The sequence below is a fragment of the Felis catus genome, chromosome A3 (assembly GCF_018350175.1).
Source record: "Felis catus isolate Fca126 chromosome A3, F.catus_Fca126_mat1.0, whole genome shotgun sequence".
NCBI lineage: Eukaryota > Metazoa > Chordata > Mammalia > Carnivora > Felidae > Felis > Felis catus.
Window position 1 is genome coordinate 29,311,916 of NC_058370.1, and position 20,033 is coordinate 29,331,948.

The following is a 20,033-nucleotide window of genomic DNA, read 5'->3' on the forward strand; positions in this document are numbered from 1 at the left end:
CCCTCTACTGACAAAGGTGGGTTTGGAGCCGAGATGGAATAAATTTGTAACTGGGGCTGTGCCCTTCTTGATGTTTTCTGAAAAATACAGAGCGCTCCGACCTCAGTGCCTTGGCAGTCGCTGTACCACCCACCTGGAACCCTTAGGGTCCATCCCCAACCAACACCTACCAGGTTTGCTCCCTTGTTCTAACAGGTTTCTGCTCAAACTGCTCTTTATCAGAAGACGGTCCCTGACCACCCTAATGTTCACAGCACTTTGCATCTCCCTTTCTGATTTGTTTTCCTCCGTAGCAATTGTTACCATTGGACATAATTTACTTACATGTTTATTATTTACTGTCCATCTCCCTCTTGGAGAATGTAAGTCCATCAAGTACAGAGAATTCTCCTATTTTGTTCATTCTTATACCCAGCAGAGTTGAATAGATCAGTGCCTAGTACATAGGAGGCATGCAGTAAATACTTATTGAATGAATGAATGAATGAATGAATGAATGAAAGTAAATCAGAAACATACAAAAAGAGGGGCGCCTGGGTGGCTCAGTCGGTTGAGCGTCCAACTTCAGCTCTGGTCATGACCTCATGGCTTGTGAGTTCGAGCCTCATGTCAGGCCCTGTGCTGACAGCTCAGAGCCTGGAACCTGCTTCGGATTCTGTGTCCCCTTCTCTCTCTGCCCCTCCCCCACTTGTGCTCTGTCTCTCAAAAATAAATAAATGTAAAAAAAAAAAAAAAAACATAAAGAGTTGGGAAAATACCAGCCAGTCTCCTCGCCTAGACACTACCACAGTTAGCATAGTGGGAAGCTTCCTTTTACATTTTCCCCCAATGAAAATTTCATTTTAATTTTTATAGGGGCTTAACATGCATACAAAAGTGTATTTATATCAAAAGTGTGCAGCATTGCTGCATTTTCACAAACAACCCACTTAGGTAACCGGCGCCCAGATTAAGAAATAGAATATTCCCAGCACCCCAGAAGCTCCCTTTGTGTCCCCTCCCAGAGTAACCATAATCCTAAATTGTGGAAGATTAGTGTTTGTGCTTTATATGAATGGAATTGCATATATGTATCTTTTATTTGGCCCTGACTCCTGTCACTTGACATTTCGTATAGAAGATTCATCTATATTGCTGCGAATTATTGTAGATCTGTCATATTCTTTGATGTGCAATATTGCACGGTGTGGGTATACTGCAATTTATCTTTCCTATCTTTCAAACTGTATACTACAATTTATCCCGCTTACTGTCGATGGATATTTAGGTGGTTTCCAGTTTGGGCTATTGTGTATGAATAGGGTTGCTATCTATATACATTCTTGTGTATTTCTTTTTGTGAGCATATGCCAGCATTTCTGTTGGGTACACATCTACGAGTGGAAATGCTGGATCATAGAACATGCATATGTTCAGCTTTACCAACCAGCCTCCCCACCCCACACCCCAGGGATATTCTCTCTCCTTCATGTCAACAAGCATTCCCTGACATAACACATGTGAAGCACCCAGCACTATCCAAGGCCCTCAATACAAGGCATTCTGGGAATGAGCATGTTCTATCTTTGATTTCATGCAAAGCACTGTAGCTAATCCACCGGGATGAAAAAAACAAGCCACATCCTACATAAGAGTAGCCAAACCCTGTAACTATAGATCCCACTCCTGAAAAAAAATATTCTAGGGTTATATTCAAAAGGAAAAAATCCCTTTACGAAGTTAAAATTGAAAGACTCAAGAACAATACTAATGACAAGTATTTACCGGCTTCCTTTGTGCTAACCTTATTATGTATATTATATAACGTCGTCTAATCTTCAGTGAGGTGCTGTTCCATCACCCTGTAATACAAAGTCCAATTTCATTTTTTTATGTTTCACTGCGAACAGCTTTGAAGCCCACAAGAAAGCCTTTGGGCTCCCTCCCTTGGCACGTGTGGTCCCTCTCAAGGGACCCTCACCACAGCCCCACCCTGTAAGCACAATAAAATGGGACAGTCACCTCTCCTTGCTCTCTCAAGCCATTTTCACACCTGCTTAGGAGCCTGCCCGCTCTGCCACAAAAGCCACTTTATGTCAACAATAAAAATTTTCATATCCCGTTGATGCGCGTGTAGGGTCATCAGTCCCAGCTATTCAATCAAATTTGGATGGGAGGGGTGTCAATCCCCCCAACAAGACAACGCTGGCATTTTACAAATGAGGAAACCAGAGCCTAGAAAATTTTTCATTCATTCAACATATGTGGAGTGCACAAAGCCATGGGAAACAACATGGATGAATTTCCTGCCCTCATTCGAGTGGGAAGAGTCTCTCACAAAAAAATAAATATACGAAAACATCACTATCCTTCCTTATAACTATTTACTAATTAAAACAAACCTTTTTTTAAATTTGTCAGATTGAACAAGATCTAACAATGTATCAACACACCGACTCGGCAAGGATGTGAGAAACAGGCACCTGCCTACACTGTTACAAACGGTGCAAGATAACACAATTGGAGGGTTATTTATTTGGTGTATCTATCAGCATTTTAAGCGTATCCATTCTCTCCTTTGGTAATCTACTTTCAGGAATTTATACACACGTACAGAGGCATGGCCCACAGCCAAAGAGGGGCAGGGCTTGACACTTCCTCCTTTGCTTAAATAAAGTGTAGTTTATCTCTGTGTGGGTCTTTGTAGAAAATCCGAACAATACAGAAGATGAGGAAGAAAAAAGATCAACCCACAATCCCAGCACAGGTGCAAGACTGAGCTCAGACACTGGAGGCTCCCTTCCTGACAGAGCAATGCTGCCTCCTGGTGGATTTGTTTTTAAGTACATTCATTATTCGCCATTTTTAACGTTTAAAACGTACTGAATTTTTTTAATGAGGTAATGCGCTCACATGGTTCGTAGTTTAAATGTTCTACATGGTATACAGTAGGAACTTCCTTTCATGTCTGTTCCCCTGGGACTAGATTCCTTTCCCCACAGGCAACCTAACTGGCTGGGCCCAGTACATAGCCCCTCCAGAGGGTGTAGGCACACGCCCCCATTCAGTAAACGAGAACTTCCTTCTTTCTAGTGCCCGCCTTTGAATCATGAGTATTTCTCCTAAAAACTTACAAAATCCAAAGAGAACGTATTTCTACACGCAATATTCATTACTGCCTGGTTGTAGTCATGAAAAATCAGAGATAGTATGAATTCCCAAAATAAGAAGGATCAGGTGACATCCATCCATCATCATTCTTAGGACTTAGGTAATAACAGGAAAACGTCTATCACAAAAGTTCTTTTCAAGACATACACAAAAGAGGAAATTGATAACTTAAGCTGCCTGGGTAGCTCAGCTGGTTGACTGTCCGACTCGATTTTGGCTCAGGTCATGATCCCAGGGTCATGGGATCCAGCCCCTCACTGGGCTCTAAGCAGAGCATGGAACCTGTATTGTATTCTTAGCCTGAGCTGGAAGGCATTCTCTCTCTCCCTCTCTCCCTCTGCTCCTCTCCCACACTGGCACTAAATAAATAAATAAAACCTACCACTTTGAAAAAAATAAAGAAAAAGAAATCCCCCCCTTGGAAATAAAAAGAACACAATGACATAACAACGATATACCATTTTCAGGAGCGTATTTCTTCTTAACGACAATTAGCAATTCTCAGGAGGATTCTGTGAAAAGTGTAGTCGTGTGTTTTGGAACAGGGCAAATCAACTCGGGTTTTAATAAAGTTAACGAAAACATCTGCAACCTTTGACTCAGAAACTCCTTTTGAATTACCTAAAAACAGAATGATCTTTATGCACAAGTACGATTATCACGTTATTTGACAGCGAAAACGCTAAATGTCCAACTGCAGAGATCTGGTTAAGTAAACAGTGATATGTTCAGTGTTCCCTTAATGAGACACTAAAGTCATTATAATGTTTGCAAAGATCTGGAGATGTTCTGATGTTAAAACAAACAGAAAGTTGAGGCTATAGCAAGATCACAAAACCCAAGGAGGCAAAGATTCACGTTGAACATTAAGAGTGCTAGGACCGAGTATTTTTTCTACATTCTTTTTTTTTTTAATTTTTTTTTTTAACATTTATTTATTTTTGAGACAGAGAGAGAGTATGAACAGGGGAGGGTCAGAGAAAGAGGGAGACACAGAATCTGAAACAGGCTCAGGCTCTGAGCTGTCAGCACAGAGCCCGACGTGGGGCTTGAACCCACGAACTGCGAGATCATGACGTGAGCCGAAGTCGGCCGCTTAACCGACTGAGCCACCCAGGCGCCCCTCTACAGTCATTCTTAAATGAACGCTTATACAATTAAATATTCTTAAAAGAAACCAGCAGAATATATAAACTATGGAATAGTATGCATATGGGTCTGACCAAGAATTTGGATGTAAACCCACAGCAAACCTGATGGTTTTACTCATGTTGTCTCTTTCAATCCTCAAGCCACAGACCAATTTACTAACTGAACTAATGTTAGAAAGGCTTAATACAAACACCGGAGCCGAGAAAAGCCTACAGGCAGGTCAAATGTACATTCAATCCCAAACCTCTTTCACCACCAGAGACACAGGAATTATCTTCAAGAGAAAATAGTTGGAATGCCCAGATGTCTGACAGCAGACTTTTTTTCTTTTTCTTGTTTAGTAAATGGTTCCTAAGGATTTTTCTGCATATGGTTGTATACACAGAACCACGCAGACCATACTTCAAGAGGGTTTTATGGATTTTCAAGGATAGTTGTAAGCATCTCGTAGTTTTACTTTGCTAATTGCTTGGCAATGCGTGACTCTCTATATTTTTCTTGTTGAAGAAAATGTTTTTTGTGTGTGGTAAAGTAAGAAAGAGTCTATGCCTTCCAGCTCAGGCTAAGAATACAAAACCCTTCTGGGTCACACCTGGCAGGCAAATGGGAAGCTAGCCGGGGGAGGGGGGCGGGTGCCTCAGCCTTGCTTTGCGGTTTGTGCAACTCAGGGTATAGGTTCCGGTGACATTGTCTGAGCCAGCCATTGATTTTTCTGCCAAAAATCTACTGCCAAGCACCTTACTCCTCGGCCTTTTCCTCTGCTAACATATCCCGCCCACAATAAAAAGCCTTGGTAAACTCTCCACAAAGAAACTGTCTCTTCCTTCCTTTTTAATTCAGGCAACATTCACCCAACATTAACAATTAACCACTTTAATGTGACCATTAGAAGCCAACTGTATTTAGTTGCATTCACTATGTTGTGCAATAACCAGCCATCTCTAGTTTCAAAACCTATTCATCACCAGGTAGAAACACCCCATATCCACTAAGTAATCAATCTCTATTTCCCTTGGCCCCATCCCTACGCCCTGGTAGCTTCTAATCTGCTGCCTCTGTGATCTTACCTATTCTGGACATTTCAAATAAAAGGAATCTTATAACGGGTCCTTTTGATTCTGGCTTCTTTCTCTTTGCTCAATGTTTTTGAGATTCATCCAGATAGTTCGTATCAATACTTACATTTCTTTTATGGCTGAATAATATTTTATTGAGCGTAATATCCCACAGTTTGTTTCTCCACTCATCCATCGACGGACCGTTGAGTTGTTTCCGCTTTGTGGCTATTATGATTCATGTACTGTAAACATTCACATACAAGTTTCTGTGTTGACATCTATTTTCATTTCTCTTGGGTATATACTTAGGAGTGGGACTGCCGGATCATATGGTATTTCTATGTTTAACTTTTTGACGAACCGCCAAACTGTTTTCCACTCTGGCTGCACCATTTTGTTTTGCCAGCAGAGCACAAGCGTTCATTTTCCCCCCATCCTCCCCAGCCCCACCTCTGGCCCTTTCTCTCCATGAAGGCCATCCAGTGGGTATGAAATGGTAGCTCATTGTGGTGTTAATTTGCATCTCTTTAATAACCAAGGATGTTAACCGTCCTTTTCCAGTGCCTGTTATCCATTTGTATACAGATCTTGTTTGAAGAAATGGCCATTCCTTTGCTTTTAAATTGGGCCGTCTATCTTTTTACTGTTGAGTCGTCAACGTTCCTTACAGAGTCTGGATATTAAACCCAAGTCAGATCTAGGATTTGCAAGTATTTTCTCCCCTTCTACAGACTGCCTTATCGCATTCTTGATAATATCCTTTGATGCACAAGAGTTGTTCTTTTGATACCAAATCGAAGAAACCATCACCAGACCCCAGGTCAAGATTTACCTGTTTTCTTCTAGTAGGTTTATAGTTTTAGCTTACAGACTGTTGATCCATTTTGAGTTAATGAGTGACATACGGAGTGAGGCACAGGTCTAACTTCATTCTTCTGCGTTGGCTATCCAATTGTCCCAGCACTGTTTGTTGGAGACTTCTTATACCAGCCGTGCACGCAAGGGTTTGTTTCTGGATTCTCAATTCTATTCCATTAGTCTATACGTCTACTCTTATGCCAGTACCGCATTGCTTGGATTACTGAAGCTTTGTACTAGGTTTTACAATCAGACATCAACTTTGAGCATTTTTCAAGATCATTTTTGCTAATTAGGGCCTCTTCCTTACAGCTTCATGCGAACTCCAGGATCCGCTTCTGTTCCTGAAAGAAACAAACAGAAAGAAGCCATTGGAATTTTGACAGATATAGCACTTGAATCTGTGGACCACTTTGGAGTGTATTGCCATTTTAACAGTATCAAGTCTTCCAAGTGGACCTTTCATTCTATATCCTTACCTAATTGCTGTGGCTGTAACCTCCAGGACAATGTTGAACAGCAGTGTTAAAAGCGGGCACGCTTACTGCTTCCTTCCACTAAAGGGAGAGTTTTCACTCCTATTCTGTTGGCTGTAGGTTTTTCAAATAAACCCGTCTGTTTACAAAGTTCCTTTCTATTCCTAATTTGTGGAGTGTCTATCACGCGTGTCAGAATTTTGTCAAATGTTTTTTCCCCATCTATTGACGTTAACGATTGGGTACTTTTTTCTTCTATTAATGTGGGGTATTCCATGGTTTGTGTTGAACCACCGTCACGTTCCTGGAGAAACTCCTAACACCCCAGTAGTGCATCACCTTTTTTCTTCAAGGGCTCCTTTGCATCTAGAATCGTCTTCCCCCAGACAGTAACCTAAGAGTAGCGTCCACTTCCTATTTCTGTAACCTCAAAGCTTGATGTACTAAGCACTACAGTACTGCTCAGTGACCATCAACTGAACATGGACTCTAGGGGGAAGAAATCACGGAGCCCCACGACTTAGGCTATATGCACGTGTGACAGTGGGAGAGTTATACTAAAACTGTTCCTCTTCCAGTGGGATTTTCATTTTTACTACTTGCCTCCTCCCTTATCATATAAAAATGATTATAATCTCAAGTAATGCACAAGAGGCTATCAAGGAGTGCCTTCCAAAAAGGATCTGCCAACTCACAACTGTCGCCAAGGGTATGTGAGTGTTTACTTCAACAAACTAATTTTGCCAGTCTGATACGTGGAAATGTCTCGCAGTTCAATGTTGCTAATTCTCTCAGTAGGAGAGAAGTTTGTGCTTCTCTGCAAATGCGCTGTAAAATATTTCATAAGGGAAGCAGCAGAGATTAGGGCTAGCTTTTCCAAGGCAACCTTTCCTGACTCTATTAACTACCCAACAAAGGCTTTCTAAAATTGAACAGACACACCAGACACGTTCATAATATTCTTGAGAGTTTATTATAAACTAGTTTCACAGGCCACAAGGAAGTAAAAGGACTATGTACAGCCTTACGGGAAACAGGCAGGGAGCTGAGGAGGGCCAAGATGAGTCTAGGGCCTTGGTGGGCGCATTCCCGGGGGAGGGGGCCCTGAAAGGGAAACCAGACAATCCCGTGAGACTCCGAGAACAACGGCATAACAAACAAACAGGTCTGTGGTAATCGGGCCCACGCCTCTGTGGAGCTACTTCCGTAACTCTGTGGCCAAGGGTCAAAGAAGGCCTGAAGCAAGAGTAAGAAGTTTAGTCAGTGCCTGATCTGCAACTCAAATCCCCAGCCCCACCCCAGCCTCCCACACCCTGCAGTTACCCGATGATCAGAGGGACATATACGACATATATGCTAACTAGGGACTTCTCTGGGACAGACTGGGCTCCTAGGCTTATAAAACCCATCAACAAAAAACCTGAACTAGAGACACAGGGGTCAACCAGTGTGGCTGTGGGTTATCTTCGAGACCACCATGGCTTGCTGCAAAGAACACCAATCTGGGAGCCAGGACACTAAGCTCTCGGGGCCCATTTCCTTATCTATAAAGTGAGAGGACGAGTCTGTCAGCATTTCTCAAATTGGAGTTAGAGAGATATACATAATAAGTAGTACGGCAACCTCTTCATTACCAGACATTGTCAAGCCAAAGGACACAGGACAATCCCATGACCTTTGTGGGGGACTCTCAGAATGCATGATTGCACAGTGCCCTGAGAACACCACCGTGGACACTGAGAAGTACCCGGGTGTAGGACTGCCCTAACTGCTCTAAGAGGGAGGGAAGGCCAATTTCAGAACTACTTTTCCCCTCTTCCCTTTCTGGACAAAGTTGCCCTCTAAGAGTGCATATCCTTAGGCTTAAGGCCTGAAAGCCCAGAGGGTATGGTCAAAATTCAACCTTCCTTCCATTCCCCATCCCAACATGCTTTCTAAGGAAGTCCAAATCACTGCTATTGGCACTTACCTCGCATCCCCGGGGGAGGGGGCCGCATCCCCGGAGGGGGCATGCCCATCGGAGTTCCCCGTCCAGGGGGGATCCCCATCGGGGGACCCATGGGAGGCCTCATGCCAGGTGGTGGGCCCATCATGCCTACGAGAGAAAAGCCCCAAGAACACAGCTCAAGTGTCTGTCTTGAAAAGGTAGCAGGGAACGTAACAAAACTGTCCACCAAGTTCTGAGGATGGACCATTCTACCCTCCCAGTCTCTGGGCCTTGAGCCAAAGAGGTGGGGCTCCCCATGGCTCCTGTCCAGCTAGTTCCGTGGTCAGTCAGTCAAGGCTGGATCTCAGAGTAATCCTGCTTAATTACACAAACTCATCACCAGTTTCAGTCAACGTTATGTCTCATCACGAATCCAGCGCAGGCACCTTCCATCAATTAGCAGGGGTCTCCTTACAGGCTTCTCACCTGGAGGGGGTGCCCCTCGGCCCATAGGTGGGGGAGGACCCCCACGGCCGGGTGGATACTGGGTTGGGGCCCCTGCAATACTGGCTGTGGCGGCGGCGGCGGCAGCAGCCACAGTGCCTCTTCCTTGCGGGGTCATCACCTAAGAAGACACGGGATCGGGGTCAGGCAGAACAGCAGAGGGCAATGCAGCATCCCACTCTCCTGCCCCCAACGTGGTTAAGACGGAGCCGACACCCAATCGATCCCCCACGCTGCAATTCCCGGCATCAGGCTATCTGAAACCACCTGCTAGAGAAGATCAAGCCTGAATGCTCAGTTCCCACCTTCTAGACCGGAGTTGAGGAGGCCCACTCCAAATCAGAGAAGGCAACTGCATTTTCAAGTATGACGGATAACCGGTTGTAAGAGAGCATTCCCTCACATGCCGTTGTGGAAACATTTTGCCCCAATGTGGTTGGCCAAAATACCTTTTGTGCATCTCTTTACTTCAGTAGCATCAACATTAATTTACAACGTTCGGTTTCCCTTCTCACGGGAGTCTGGGACTACATACGAAGGACAATGAAATACTGATGGCCTGAGAGTCACACGTTGGTCCTTCTGGACTCTTCCCGAACCGTGGGGCCCCTCTCCGTCCTCCATTTTAACCATGAGAAGTTGGTGCCCTTCCCCAACCCCTTACCTGTTGCGACGGCCCACCAACCCCTCGGACTGGCCCGGCAAGTCCTGCAGGAGCCTGCGGCATTGGAACACCAGCTGGGATTCCTCTGCCGGCAGCCCTGCCAATCCCTGGGCCCCCGGCAGCTCCAGCAAGTGGCACTCGGGCAATGCCAGTCTAAAAAATAAAGAAATATGCTAAAATGTGTAGGGCCTAGAGAATCCGTGCACTTTGGAACACCACTGCCAAGAGAGGCCCTCAGATTCACAGGACATCAAACCAAACAGCTTAAAAATACTACCTAGCCACCCACGTGTTAATGACATTCCTCTTCCATCCAAGATCATGTGCCTAGCTGTCACCCTTGCACAGGCTAGAGAAACTTAAGAGTAAGTCTAGAGAAAACACACCACAACTCAACCTACGTGCATTCCTATGAAAATTAAACCAACAAAGGGCCAGGGCTCCATTCAGAAGGGTATATACCACAGGGGCTCCTGGGTGGCTCAGTCGGTTGAGCACGTGACTCTTGATTTCGGCTCAGGTCATGATCCCGGGGTCATGGGATCGAGCCCTGTGTCGGGCTCTATGGGGAGTGTGAAGTCTGCTTGAGATTCTCCCTCTCCCTCTCTCTGTCCCTCTCCCCTGCCTGCTGGCACACCCTAAAATATAATAAAATTAAAATTACAAACATTTAAAAAAAAAAAAAGGGGGTATAGTAGTCAAGAGCACTTGACCTGGCATCAAAGAGAAATGAAGTCCAGTCCCAGCTCTGATTCTCACCTAGCAGGTGACAGTGGGCAAGTAATCCCACAGTTCTGGGGCTGTTTCCTCACCTGTAAATGATTGGGTTATAACAAAACCAGTTGCAGTCATGAAGATTTAGAGTGAGTAGCAACTTCTACTGGAAACAGACACCAGGAGTTACGAATACAGACGTATGCTTCAACCAAAAAATGTGATAAACCCCTTGCAGGCATTTGTAATTGGAAAGGCTCCCTATTCCCTTTGGATTCAATGTATGAGTCCAAAAAAGACAGAAATGACTAGGGGGCACCTGGGTGGCTCAGTTGGTTAAGCATCGACTCTGGATTTCCACTCAGGTCATGATCTCAAAGTTGGGGAGTTTGACCCCTGGGGGATCCGCTCTCTCCCTCCCAATATAAATTAAATACACATTAAAAAAGAGACAGGGAGATGACTAGGATAACTACTCTGTCCTCACTTAAGGGAATATTTTAAGTCATTAACATGCCTTTTAAAAAGCATACAGCAGGGGAGCCTGGGTGGCTCAGTCGGTTAAGAGTCCGACTCGAGTTCAGCTTAGGTCATGAACTCACAGTTCAAGCTCTGTGCTGAGTGTGGAGCCTGCCTGGGATTCTCTCTCTCCCTCTCTCTGTGTCCCTCCCCCATTCTCTCTCTCAAAATAAACAAACTTAAAAGAAAAAGAAAAAAATACAGCAATCAGAAGAATGTTTACAATGTTAAGGGAAAAAGCAGAACACAGTATTACACACATATTATGTGTTAAAAAAAACGTACATGGACAAAAATAAGAAAAATTATTTCTTTGATGACAATGTCTTAAAACGAAATCAAGAAAACTTGGTTAGATGCTCTAAAGTCTAGTCTATTTCTAAGTGCAGGCTGGTGTTTACAGAACCAAGATTGCCTGGGATCAAATGCCAGCCTCACCACTTAATGGCTGAGACACCTTGGGCAAGTTACTAACCCCCAGTTTGTTTTCTCTTAAGTGGGAATGATTTATCTCAAAAAACGGCTTACAAGAAGTGGCTAAAATACTGAAGTGCTTCGCACGGCAGACGTTTCATAAATGTTAACTAGTTTTCTCCGACTGTACAAAATATATACATTCTGCTGTTTGGAGTTAGGACTTTTTACTGTCCAGCTAGACTGCCATCACATTAAGAACTGACCAGATGGCCTTAAGTGCCTCTTCTTCTGACTCACTCTGTACATCAACTGAGGAAGAAGAGAGGGCTTTAAAGTTGGAAACCCTCAAATTCTAGTTCCCCATCGCTACTTCCTACTTAGAGGGTAACCTCTTGGAGACTCTATTGTCTATAAAAGGAGGACAAAAATCTGAGGATGCCTGTGAATTATGCAATGAAATGCAGAGAACCTAAGGCAGAGCCTGGCTCACAGCAGGGGCTCTCTTCTCCAAGGCTTCCTGGCCTTGCACTGGCGAGCTCTGCTCTACGCTGACTTACGTCTTTGGGAGGAGGTCCCTCTACAGTCATGGAGACTAGGTTCTCCCCGCGAAGCAGCACCAGACCGAGGACTCGCTTCTCTTCTCTTTCTGCTTGCTTTGAGTTCTTTGGCCTGGGGATGGGTTTAGGGAAAGAAACAAAAAAAGTAAGCATCAGAAAGAGGGTAAAGCTCCCGTTCACCTGCCTAGGGGCCTCCAAGATTTTTACACTGTATCTCTCGACAAATGGTACAAAAACTTTCTCTAAAGCAACTCCTCTGCACAGTCCTCACAGGCTGACTCATACATAACCCCTTAGGTGGCTGTCTCCCACGCCAAGAGGACGCACTGGCCAAGAGATAGGACAAGAGTTAAGAAAGCCCAGCCGTGGCTCAAATGTTACTCTGTAACCACGGTGAAGGTCTTTCCTCAGTCCACTCTTCTTTGCCATTACCCTATTCCCTCCCTTCAGCTTAAGGCCTCTTCTGTGTGAAGAGGCAGCCTGAACAACTCCAGTCGACCGAATCCCAGTCAGCCCTCTTGCGCGCAAGCCTCCTTCTGCCATCAAGTCAACCCCGCAGAACTATTAACTCCATCCCTCAGGTCACCTCAGAAGTAGAAGAGAGGAAAAATACCTTCATAGAAGTTACACCTCTATCCTCAAAGCACAAAAACAGAAAGTTCCAACGCAACAACCAGAAAAGGATGAACAAAACATACCGCTGACCCTTGAACAACCTGGGTCTAAACCGTGCGGGGCCACTTAGATGCGGATTTTTTTCTGATACAGTGCTATAAATGTATTTTCTCTTCCTTATGATTTTTAAAAACGTTTCTTTTACTTTACTGTAGGAACACAGTATATACAAAACAGAACACACTAATTACATGCTAATCAAACGTCTATCTTATTGGTAAGGCTTCCTGGCCAACAGTAGACTAGTAGTTCAGTTTGGGAGAAGTCAAGAGTTACACGTGGATTTTCAATGGTGTGGAGTCTGCACCCCAACTCCTGGGTTGTTCGAGGGTCAGCTGTAAATGTAAACTGGGAAATAAAATAACCGTAACAAGACAGGGGAAGGGAAGAAAAAGCCAAAACCAATACCCTAAGAATAAAGGAAAGACAAAATGCCTGGATTTTTAAAAGCTTAAAGGTTTCTGGGGCGCCGGGGTGGCTCAGTCGGTTAAGCGCCCGACTCTTGGTTTTAGCTCAAGTCATGACGTCACGGTTTATGAGGTCAAGCCACACACAGGGCTCCGTGCTGACAGTGCAGAGCCTGCATGGGATTCTCTCTCTCCCCCTCTCTCTGGCCCTCCCCCCGTCACTCTCTCTGTCAAAAATAAATAAACTGAAAAAAAATTTTTTAATTAACAAAAAAAAACGTAAAGGTTTCCTTTTAATGATATTTTTTATATTAAATTAAGAGTTTTCTGGGGGTAGATAGTTCTTCCTTTTCTTTTGGGCCTATCTTTATTTTCTCTTTCTTTCTTTCTTTTTTTTTTTTTTTTTATACTAAAAACACGTATTGTTCTTTCATTAAAAAAAAAAAGAAAGAAACAAACCTTTCTGGGTATTTAAATTTTTCCTCATATACTTTTATGTATTTTTAAAATGTATCTTCTAATAGACATTTTTTAATTATCAGAATAATTTCATTAAAAAAAAAATAAAAGATGGAGCGCCTGGGTGGCTCAGTCGGTTGAGTGTCCAACTTCAGCTCAGGTCATGGTCTCGCGGTCTGTGAGTTCGAGCCCCACGTCGGGCTCTGTGCTGACAGCTCGGGGCCTGGAGCCTGCTTCGGATTCTGTGTCTCCCTCCCTCTCTGCCCCTCCCCCGCTCATGCTCTGTCTCGCTCTCTCTCAAAAATAAACATTCAAAAAAAAAAAATTTAGGGGCGCCTGGGTGGCTCAGTCAGTTAAGCGTCCGACTTTGGCTCAGGTCATGATCGCACGATTTGTGAGTTCGAGCCCCGTGTCGGGCTCTGTGCTGACAGCTCAGAGCCTGGAGCCTGCTTCGGATTCTGTGTCTCCTTCTGTCTCTGCCCCTCCCCCACTTGTGCTCTGTCTCTATCAAAAATAAGTAAATGTAAAAAAAAAAAAATTTTTTTTTTTATTTAAAAAAATAAATAAATAAAAGACAGAAGAGACCATGTGGAATAGTTCTACACTGATCTGCTGGCCCCTCTCTACTGTGTCCCTGGCACTTGGCCATCCTTATTACACTGTATCCTGTACTTCTTGACCTCTTGCCACAAAAAGAAAACAACAGCCCCAAGGGGAATCAAAAGGAAATCACAGCCACCGACAACCTAATATGGACCACCGCATGGGGCAGAAGAGAGCTGACTGATCATGGAAGTCACGTAACCTCTTTGGGCCTCAAGATGCCTCGAATGTAATACGCACAAGCTAGCCCACGTCTTTTAAGAGGCCAGAAGCTCAAGATCTGTGAGTCGTGAGACAAGGGAGCTATCCAATTGCATATGGAATTGTAGAAAAGTAGAAAAGATCTGATCGTGTCTATAAACGCCAACAAAAATCACTGGCCCCAAACCCACACGGGAAGCTGAGCACTTACCCTGAAGAGGGTCAGAGGCTTCTTAAAGCAGTTTCAGACCAGGCTGCATTGGGAGAGCCCTTTAGGCTACAGCTTTACAAATAGGCAATGAGGCCAGAAAATCAAGCTCTCCCCCCTCACACACCTGTGGGGAGAACATGAGAGCCCTTTACCCCAGTACCCAGGGGCACACACAGTCAGAGAAACAAAAAGCCTAGCAGCCCTCCTTACAACGTGTACTCCGCTAGAACTAGAGAGCGAGGCTTGCTGGGCTAAGGAAGATTTCTTGGAGTCCAACGTCCCCATTTAAATCTGCCCTCTAACGCAGGAGAGCAGACCAAGGAACCAGCTAGAGCTACATCGACCACCTGTCGCTTGGCCCACCCACCCGCTCCACTTCCCTCGCAACTCACATCCCACCCCCCGTGCGGCCCACTTCTCACTTGATCTTCCTGAACTCATCACAGTCACAGAGGATCAAGTTCATGTGCTTGTCAAAAGCCTTGAAGGTGCCAATGAAGATGCGGCCGTCTTGCAGGATGCACCTCATCCTGTAGTCGATGTGCTGCAGCATCTTGCTGCTCTTGCCCACAGTCTGCAAGGAGAAAGCAACGGGATGAGAGGCCAGCTCTCTTGGACCTGTATATCCCCGGCGCTTCCTAAAACCTTCAGCTGTGACTTTCTTTTCCACCAGGCTATCTTGCTCCGTCGAGTCTTAGCTCTGTCTTCCAGCCACAGCCCTCCCCTGGGAATTCCCCTGCATCACCCTGTGCTCAGCCCTAACTTCTGCCCACTTGCCGGTTACTCCCTGCCCTTAAAATAAATCTTTTTCAAAAAAAAAAAAATCATCTTTACTTTCATTCAATTTTTTTTGAATGTTTATGATTTATTCTTTTTGAGACAGACAGAGAGAGAGACAGAATCGGAAGCAGGCTCCAGGCTCTGAGCTGTCAGCACAGAGCCCGATGCGGGGTTCGAACCCACGGACCACGAGATCATGACCTGAGCCGAAGTCGGACATCTAACTGACTGAACCACCCAGACGCCCCTAAAATCACCTCTTTTTTTAGGAACAGGCATATTACAATTGCCTATGTCTATGCTGTGTCAGTCTCAGGGGTGAGGGTGAAAAGTACCTCCAAATGAATCCAGCACTCCCCTCCACCAAATTAGCCATCTGCCACTGTGCAGATTATAGGTGTGTGACTCCAGTGCCGTGGAACACCCACAGCCCGTTTAAAAGACAGAGTAAAGGGACACCTGGGTGGCTCTGTCAGTTAAGCATCTGACTTCGGCTCAAGTCATGTTTTGCAGTCTGAGTTCGAACCCCACATGGGGCTCTGTGCTGACAGCTCAGAGCCTGGGGCCTGATTCAGATTCTGGGTCTCCCTCTCTCTCTGCCCCTTGCCTGCTCATACTCGGGGTGTCTCGGTCTCAAAAATAAACATTAAAAAAAGTTTTTTTTAAATAAACAAATAAATAAATTAAAGACCAAGTAAAAGAGGTGCTGGAATGATTGGCACTCAAATCCAATCATTGAGAAATCGTCATCAGAAAGGAGATGATGGGCTTGGAGGCAAGAGGCATGGAATCTCTAAAACAAAAACATGGGCGTGCCTCCAAGACTACCTTTAAGAGGGAGACCTTCTGGTGGTCAGGGCGCTAATCAGTTCGAACACATAATGGTCTTTAAGAATAAAGAACTTGCTTTCACTTCTTTATTAACCCAACAACCTTTTTTACTTTGTAGGCCGGATTCCAATGTAGCTTTGCTAAGAGACAAAATAGATCTTGCAGTGCAAGCTGTCAGATGTCTTTGGCAGTTCTCTCTCTCTCTCTCTCTCTCTCTCTCTCTCTCAATAAACAACCTGGCATTTCGTTTGCAGATCAGTCTCCTGTCAGCCTGATTGGTGTGGGCCAGTCCTAACTCACCCAAGTACCTTCTTTGTGGCAGGCACCGTGCTTGCTGTTCATCTCTGTGAGCTTAGACCAGAACAGGGTTTTGAGCGCACAAATGTATGGATCAGAACCTTGACTGACACCCTGTAGACCCTGGTTATGTGGTTTACTCTCCCTCAAACGACTATTTTAACCGGCTTGTAACTGCACAGCTTCGAGCCACACAGATCTGAACCTCTATGGTCTACCTTGTAGTAGCTTAACGCTTCCTTGGTGCTCACTGTGTACCAGGCACTGTGACAAGCACTACACATCTCATTTAATTCGAGAAATCAGAACTGTTATTCCTGTTTTACCGACAACAGCCACTGAAGCCAGGAGAGGTTAAGTAGCTTGTCCTGTCTCACAGCCAGGAAGCCGGGTTGGAACCTAGACAGACTGAATCCAGTGCCCACTCTTCCAACCAATCCCACAAACAATTCCCTGCTTTCAGTTCCCCCCAAGTGTAACAGCTACAGAACGCAGTGATCTTTCTGAACACAACTAAGTTTGTGTTATTTTGCTGGCTAAATCCTTGACTGGTATACCTCATCATCCACAGGATTGTACGTAACAGCACGTAAAATTCCTCCCGCCTTCCTCCTCTCTTCCTCCTTCAGAAACTTTCAATAGTGCTACCCTTCCTGCTTCGCTCTTGTAGTCCTTCCAAACTAGAATATTCCCTTCCATTTTCGCTGGGAAGACGCTTCTAACGACGTCTAAGGGCTCTGCTCAGGAATCCTCTACTCCAGACGGCCTTCTTACCCCGCCCCTCCCTCGCCGTTACTTTTACGTAATGCCTAACTACCTATCACTCTGGATTAGATTATCTGTGTCCCCACCGAGAAAGTGAACTGGGTGAGGGAAGGAAGCATTTCATTATGTAGCTCCAGGGCCTGAAAAGTCAGGCATACTTAAAACACACAGACACGCGGAACAAACGAGCTGAATTCTTCCCCCCAAACATTGCCGTTCACCCTCCCAGTCGCTCCTATCTACCGGACCCAAGCACTCTCTCTAGATTCGGCCACAAGTCTTCCCCACCTCTTTCCGCAACTCCTCCTCAGACCCCGTTTCACACGTCTGAGTCTCTCACCGGGTCTTCCCCAGTCCTCCCGCGGCTCTAAATGCCTGCTCCGAAACCCCAGACGTGCATTTATTCTGCAAAAGTTTACTTCGTGCCTGCAGGAACCCAAGCACTGTGGCTACAGCGGCGTGGAGGGCCGGAGTGCTATCCTCGCCACCACCGAGCGACTCAGGCCTCCGTTCCTCAGTTCCAGCCTTCCCCTCCCCCACCCTACCGAATGGCCAAGGTCCGGGTCTCCCCTGCCCGGACCGGGCGGCCGCGGCCCGGGCCTTCACCGCCATGAACCCCCAACCCGTGACCTCCTCCCGATCAGTCGCGGCCCCCACTCCACAACAGACTCGGAAGTTCCCGCGCCTCCCGCCTGCGCCTCCTCACCATGGTGGCGGTTCTGATGGCTCCGATTCCCGCCGGATTCCCCTCGGCAGAGGCCTAAACGCCCGCCAGTAATCCGCTTCCCGCCGCCGCTACCGGAAGAGCGGCCTCGTATAAAATGGGGTCGGGCGGAAGCTACTTCCGGTCCCTGCGCGGGCTCAAGAGTTCCGGCCAAAAGGCGGAGCTGTGAGCAGGGAGCCCTCCGGGGCTTGGGGCGGGGCTTGGGGCGGGGGTTGGGGCGGGGCTAACGTCAAGGAGAACTTCGCGGAGATGTTTGGTCACCTTCCTAGTTTCAGTCCGTTCCTGAGATACTCCTCCACACTTTCCTTTCTGTCCTCCACCCCGTGTCCCGGCCCATTCTGTCTTGGTCCTCATCTCCCACCACTCTCCCCCGGCTCTCCTGAAGCCACCGCCCTTGCTTTCCTGTTAACTTGCTTGACGCGCTCCTACCTTAGCATGCTTGCGTTTGCTGTCGCCTCTGCCTGGAATGCTAGTCTTCCAGGTATGTGCACAACTTCACTTCCTTGAAGACTTAAGCTCAAATAACATTTTCCCACTGAGGACTTCCCTAGCCATCCTGTTGAAAACTGCAGCCTTCCCACCCATCCCTGCTTTACCTTTCTCCTTAACAATGATCCCTAATATACTATATATTTGTTATTTTTCCTCCCCATTAGAATGGAAATTCTGAGGGTACAGATTTTCCTTTGTGTATTTTTTGTTACTGCAATGCCTAGAACACTGCTTAGCACAAAACAAGGGCTCAAAACATATTTGAATGAATGAATGAATGAGTCAATCAACCAATCCCATCCAGTCCTATGACCTTTGAATATTACGTAAATGCTCAGGAATCTCAAATTTATTCCTCTGACCCTGGGTTCTTCATTTAACTCTTGGCCTTTTACATCCACCGCCTGCTTGATCTGGATGTCTAATAGGTATCCTAAATTTAACACAGTGAAAATTGGATTCTTGATTGTTGTATTCCCTTTTCTTCCCAAACCCACTTCTTACCAGTGTTCCCGATCTCAGGAGTTTCTCGAGTTAAAAAACAAAAAGCAAAATGACAAACTTGGGAGCATCCTTGATTCCTCTATTTCTCTCCCACCTCATAATCAATCAGTCAGCAAATCCTGGGGACCTCACTTACAAAGTGCCTTGAATCTGACTGTTGTCATCTGTTCCACGGCTAACATGCCAGTCCTAGCCACCATCAGCCTGTTAATTTCCACAAACGAGGACAAGGGGGTCATGAATTCACTTGGCCTTTGGTAAAGTGTTCTTAAGATTCAGTCTAGAACAGGGACTGACAACCTTTTCCAGCTAGTATTTTATGGTTTGTGGGCCACGTGGTCCCTGCTGCTATTACTCAACTCAACCATTATAGGATGAAAGCAGCTATAGACAGCATAAATATATGGCTGTGTTACAATAAAACTTTACAGACACACATACTTTTCTTCTTTTGATTCTTTCAACCATTTAAAATGGAAAAATCACTCTTAGTTCACACGCTTTACAAAAACAGGTGGCAGGCCAGATTTGGCCTTCAGGCCTGTAGTTTCCCCTCACAGGGTCCAAACCATTATATTTCTGTGTCTGGGTTCAGGGCCATAGCCCCAGCTAGTAGTAACAATAACTTTGACTTGCATTGTTTCTTTGGCTTATCGCCGGGTTCACTGAAGATACAAAGTTCATGCTTTTGCTTTCATACAAAAGCTATACACATGTGGGGCGCCTGGGTGGCTCAGTCGGTTAAGTGTCTGACTGTGGCTCAGGTCATGATCTCTCGGTTTGTGAGTTCAAGCCCTGCACCGGGCTCTATGCTGACAGCTCAGAGCCTGAAGCCCGCTTTGGATTCTGTGTCTCCCTGTCTCTCTGCTTCTCCCCTGCTCATGCTCAGTCTCTCTCTCCTTCAAAAATAAACACTCAAAAAAAATTTTTAATATTTATTTGTTTTTTAATTTCCATCCAAGTTAGTTAGTATATAGTGCAACAATGATTTCAGAAGTAGATTCCTTAATGCCCCCTTACTCATTTAGCCCATCTCCCCCCACAACCCTTCCAGCAACCCTCTGTTTGTTCTCCATATTTAAGAGTCT

At 45.5% G+C, this 20,033-nt stretch overlaps 1 protein-coding gene across 2 annotated transcripts; it reads right to left on the bottom strand.

Moving 5' to 3' along the window:
- Positions 1 to 7,648: 7,648 nt before the first annotated feature.
- Positions 7,649 to 18,090, bottom strand: SNRPB (small nuclear ribonucleoprotein polypeptides B and B1). 2 transcript variants are annotated; one of them, XM_019826739.2, is made up of 7 exons: positions 17,932 to 18,090; positions 14,975 to 15,126; positions 11,997 to 12,108; positions 9,790 to 9,942; positions 9,108 to 9,246; positions 8,664 to 8,789; positions 7,649 to 7,798 (listed from the first exon to the last, which is right to left on the bottom strand). In XM_019826739.2, the coding sequence occupies exons 1-7, from the start codon at positions 17,932 to 17,934 to the stop codon at positions 7,761 to 7,763; spliced, it is 723 nt and encodes a 240-aa protein (XP_019682298.1). In that variant the 5' UTR covers positions 17,935 to 18,090; the 3' UTR covers positions 7,649 to 7,760. The 2 variants fall into 2 exon arrangements, with proteins under 2 accessions (XP_019682298.1, XP_003983780.4); XM_003983731.6 differs by having other exon boundaries at positions 7,786 to 7,930.
- Positions 18,091 to 20,033: the final 1,943 nt, after the last annotated feature.

Excerpts from the sequence above, each read along its gene's own strand:
- SNRPB (XM_019826739.2), bottom strand. Across the intron at positions 12,109-14,974 it reads GATGAGTTCAGGAAGATCAA|GCCAAAGAACTCAAAGCAAG; the intron begins GTGAGAAGTGGG and ends ACCCATCCCCAG. Across the intron at positions 7,799-8,663 it reads CCCTCCCCCGGGGATGCGAG|GGCCCCCTCCCCCGGGAATG; the intron begins GTAAGTGCCAAT and ends TTTCCCTTTCAG.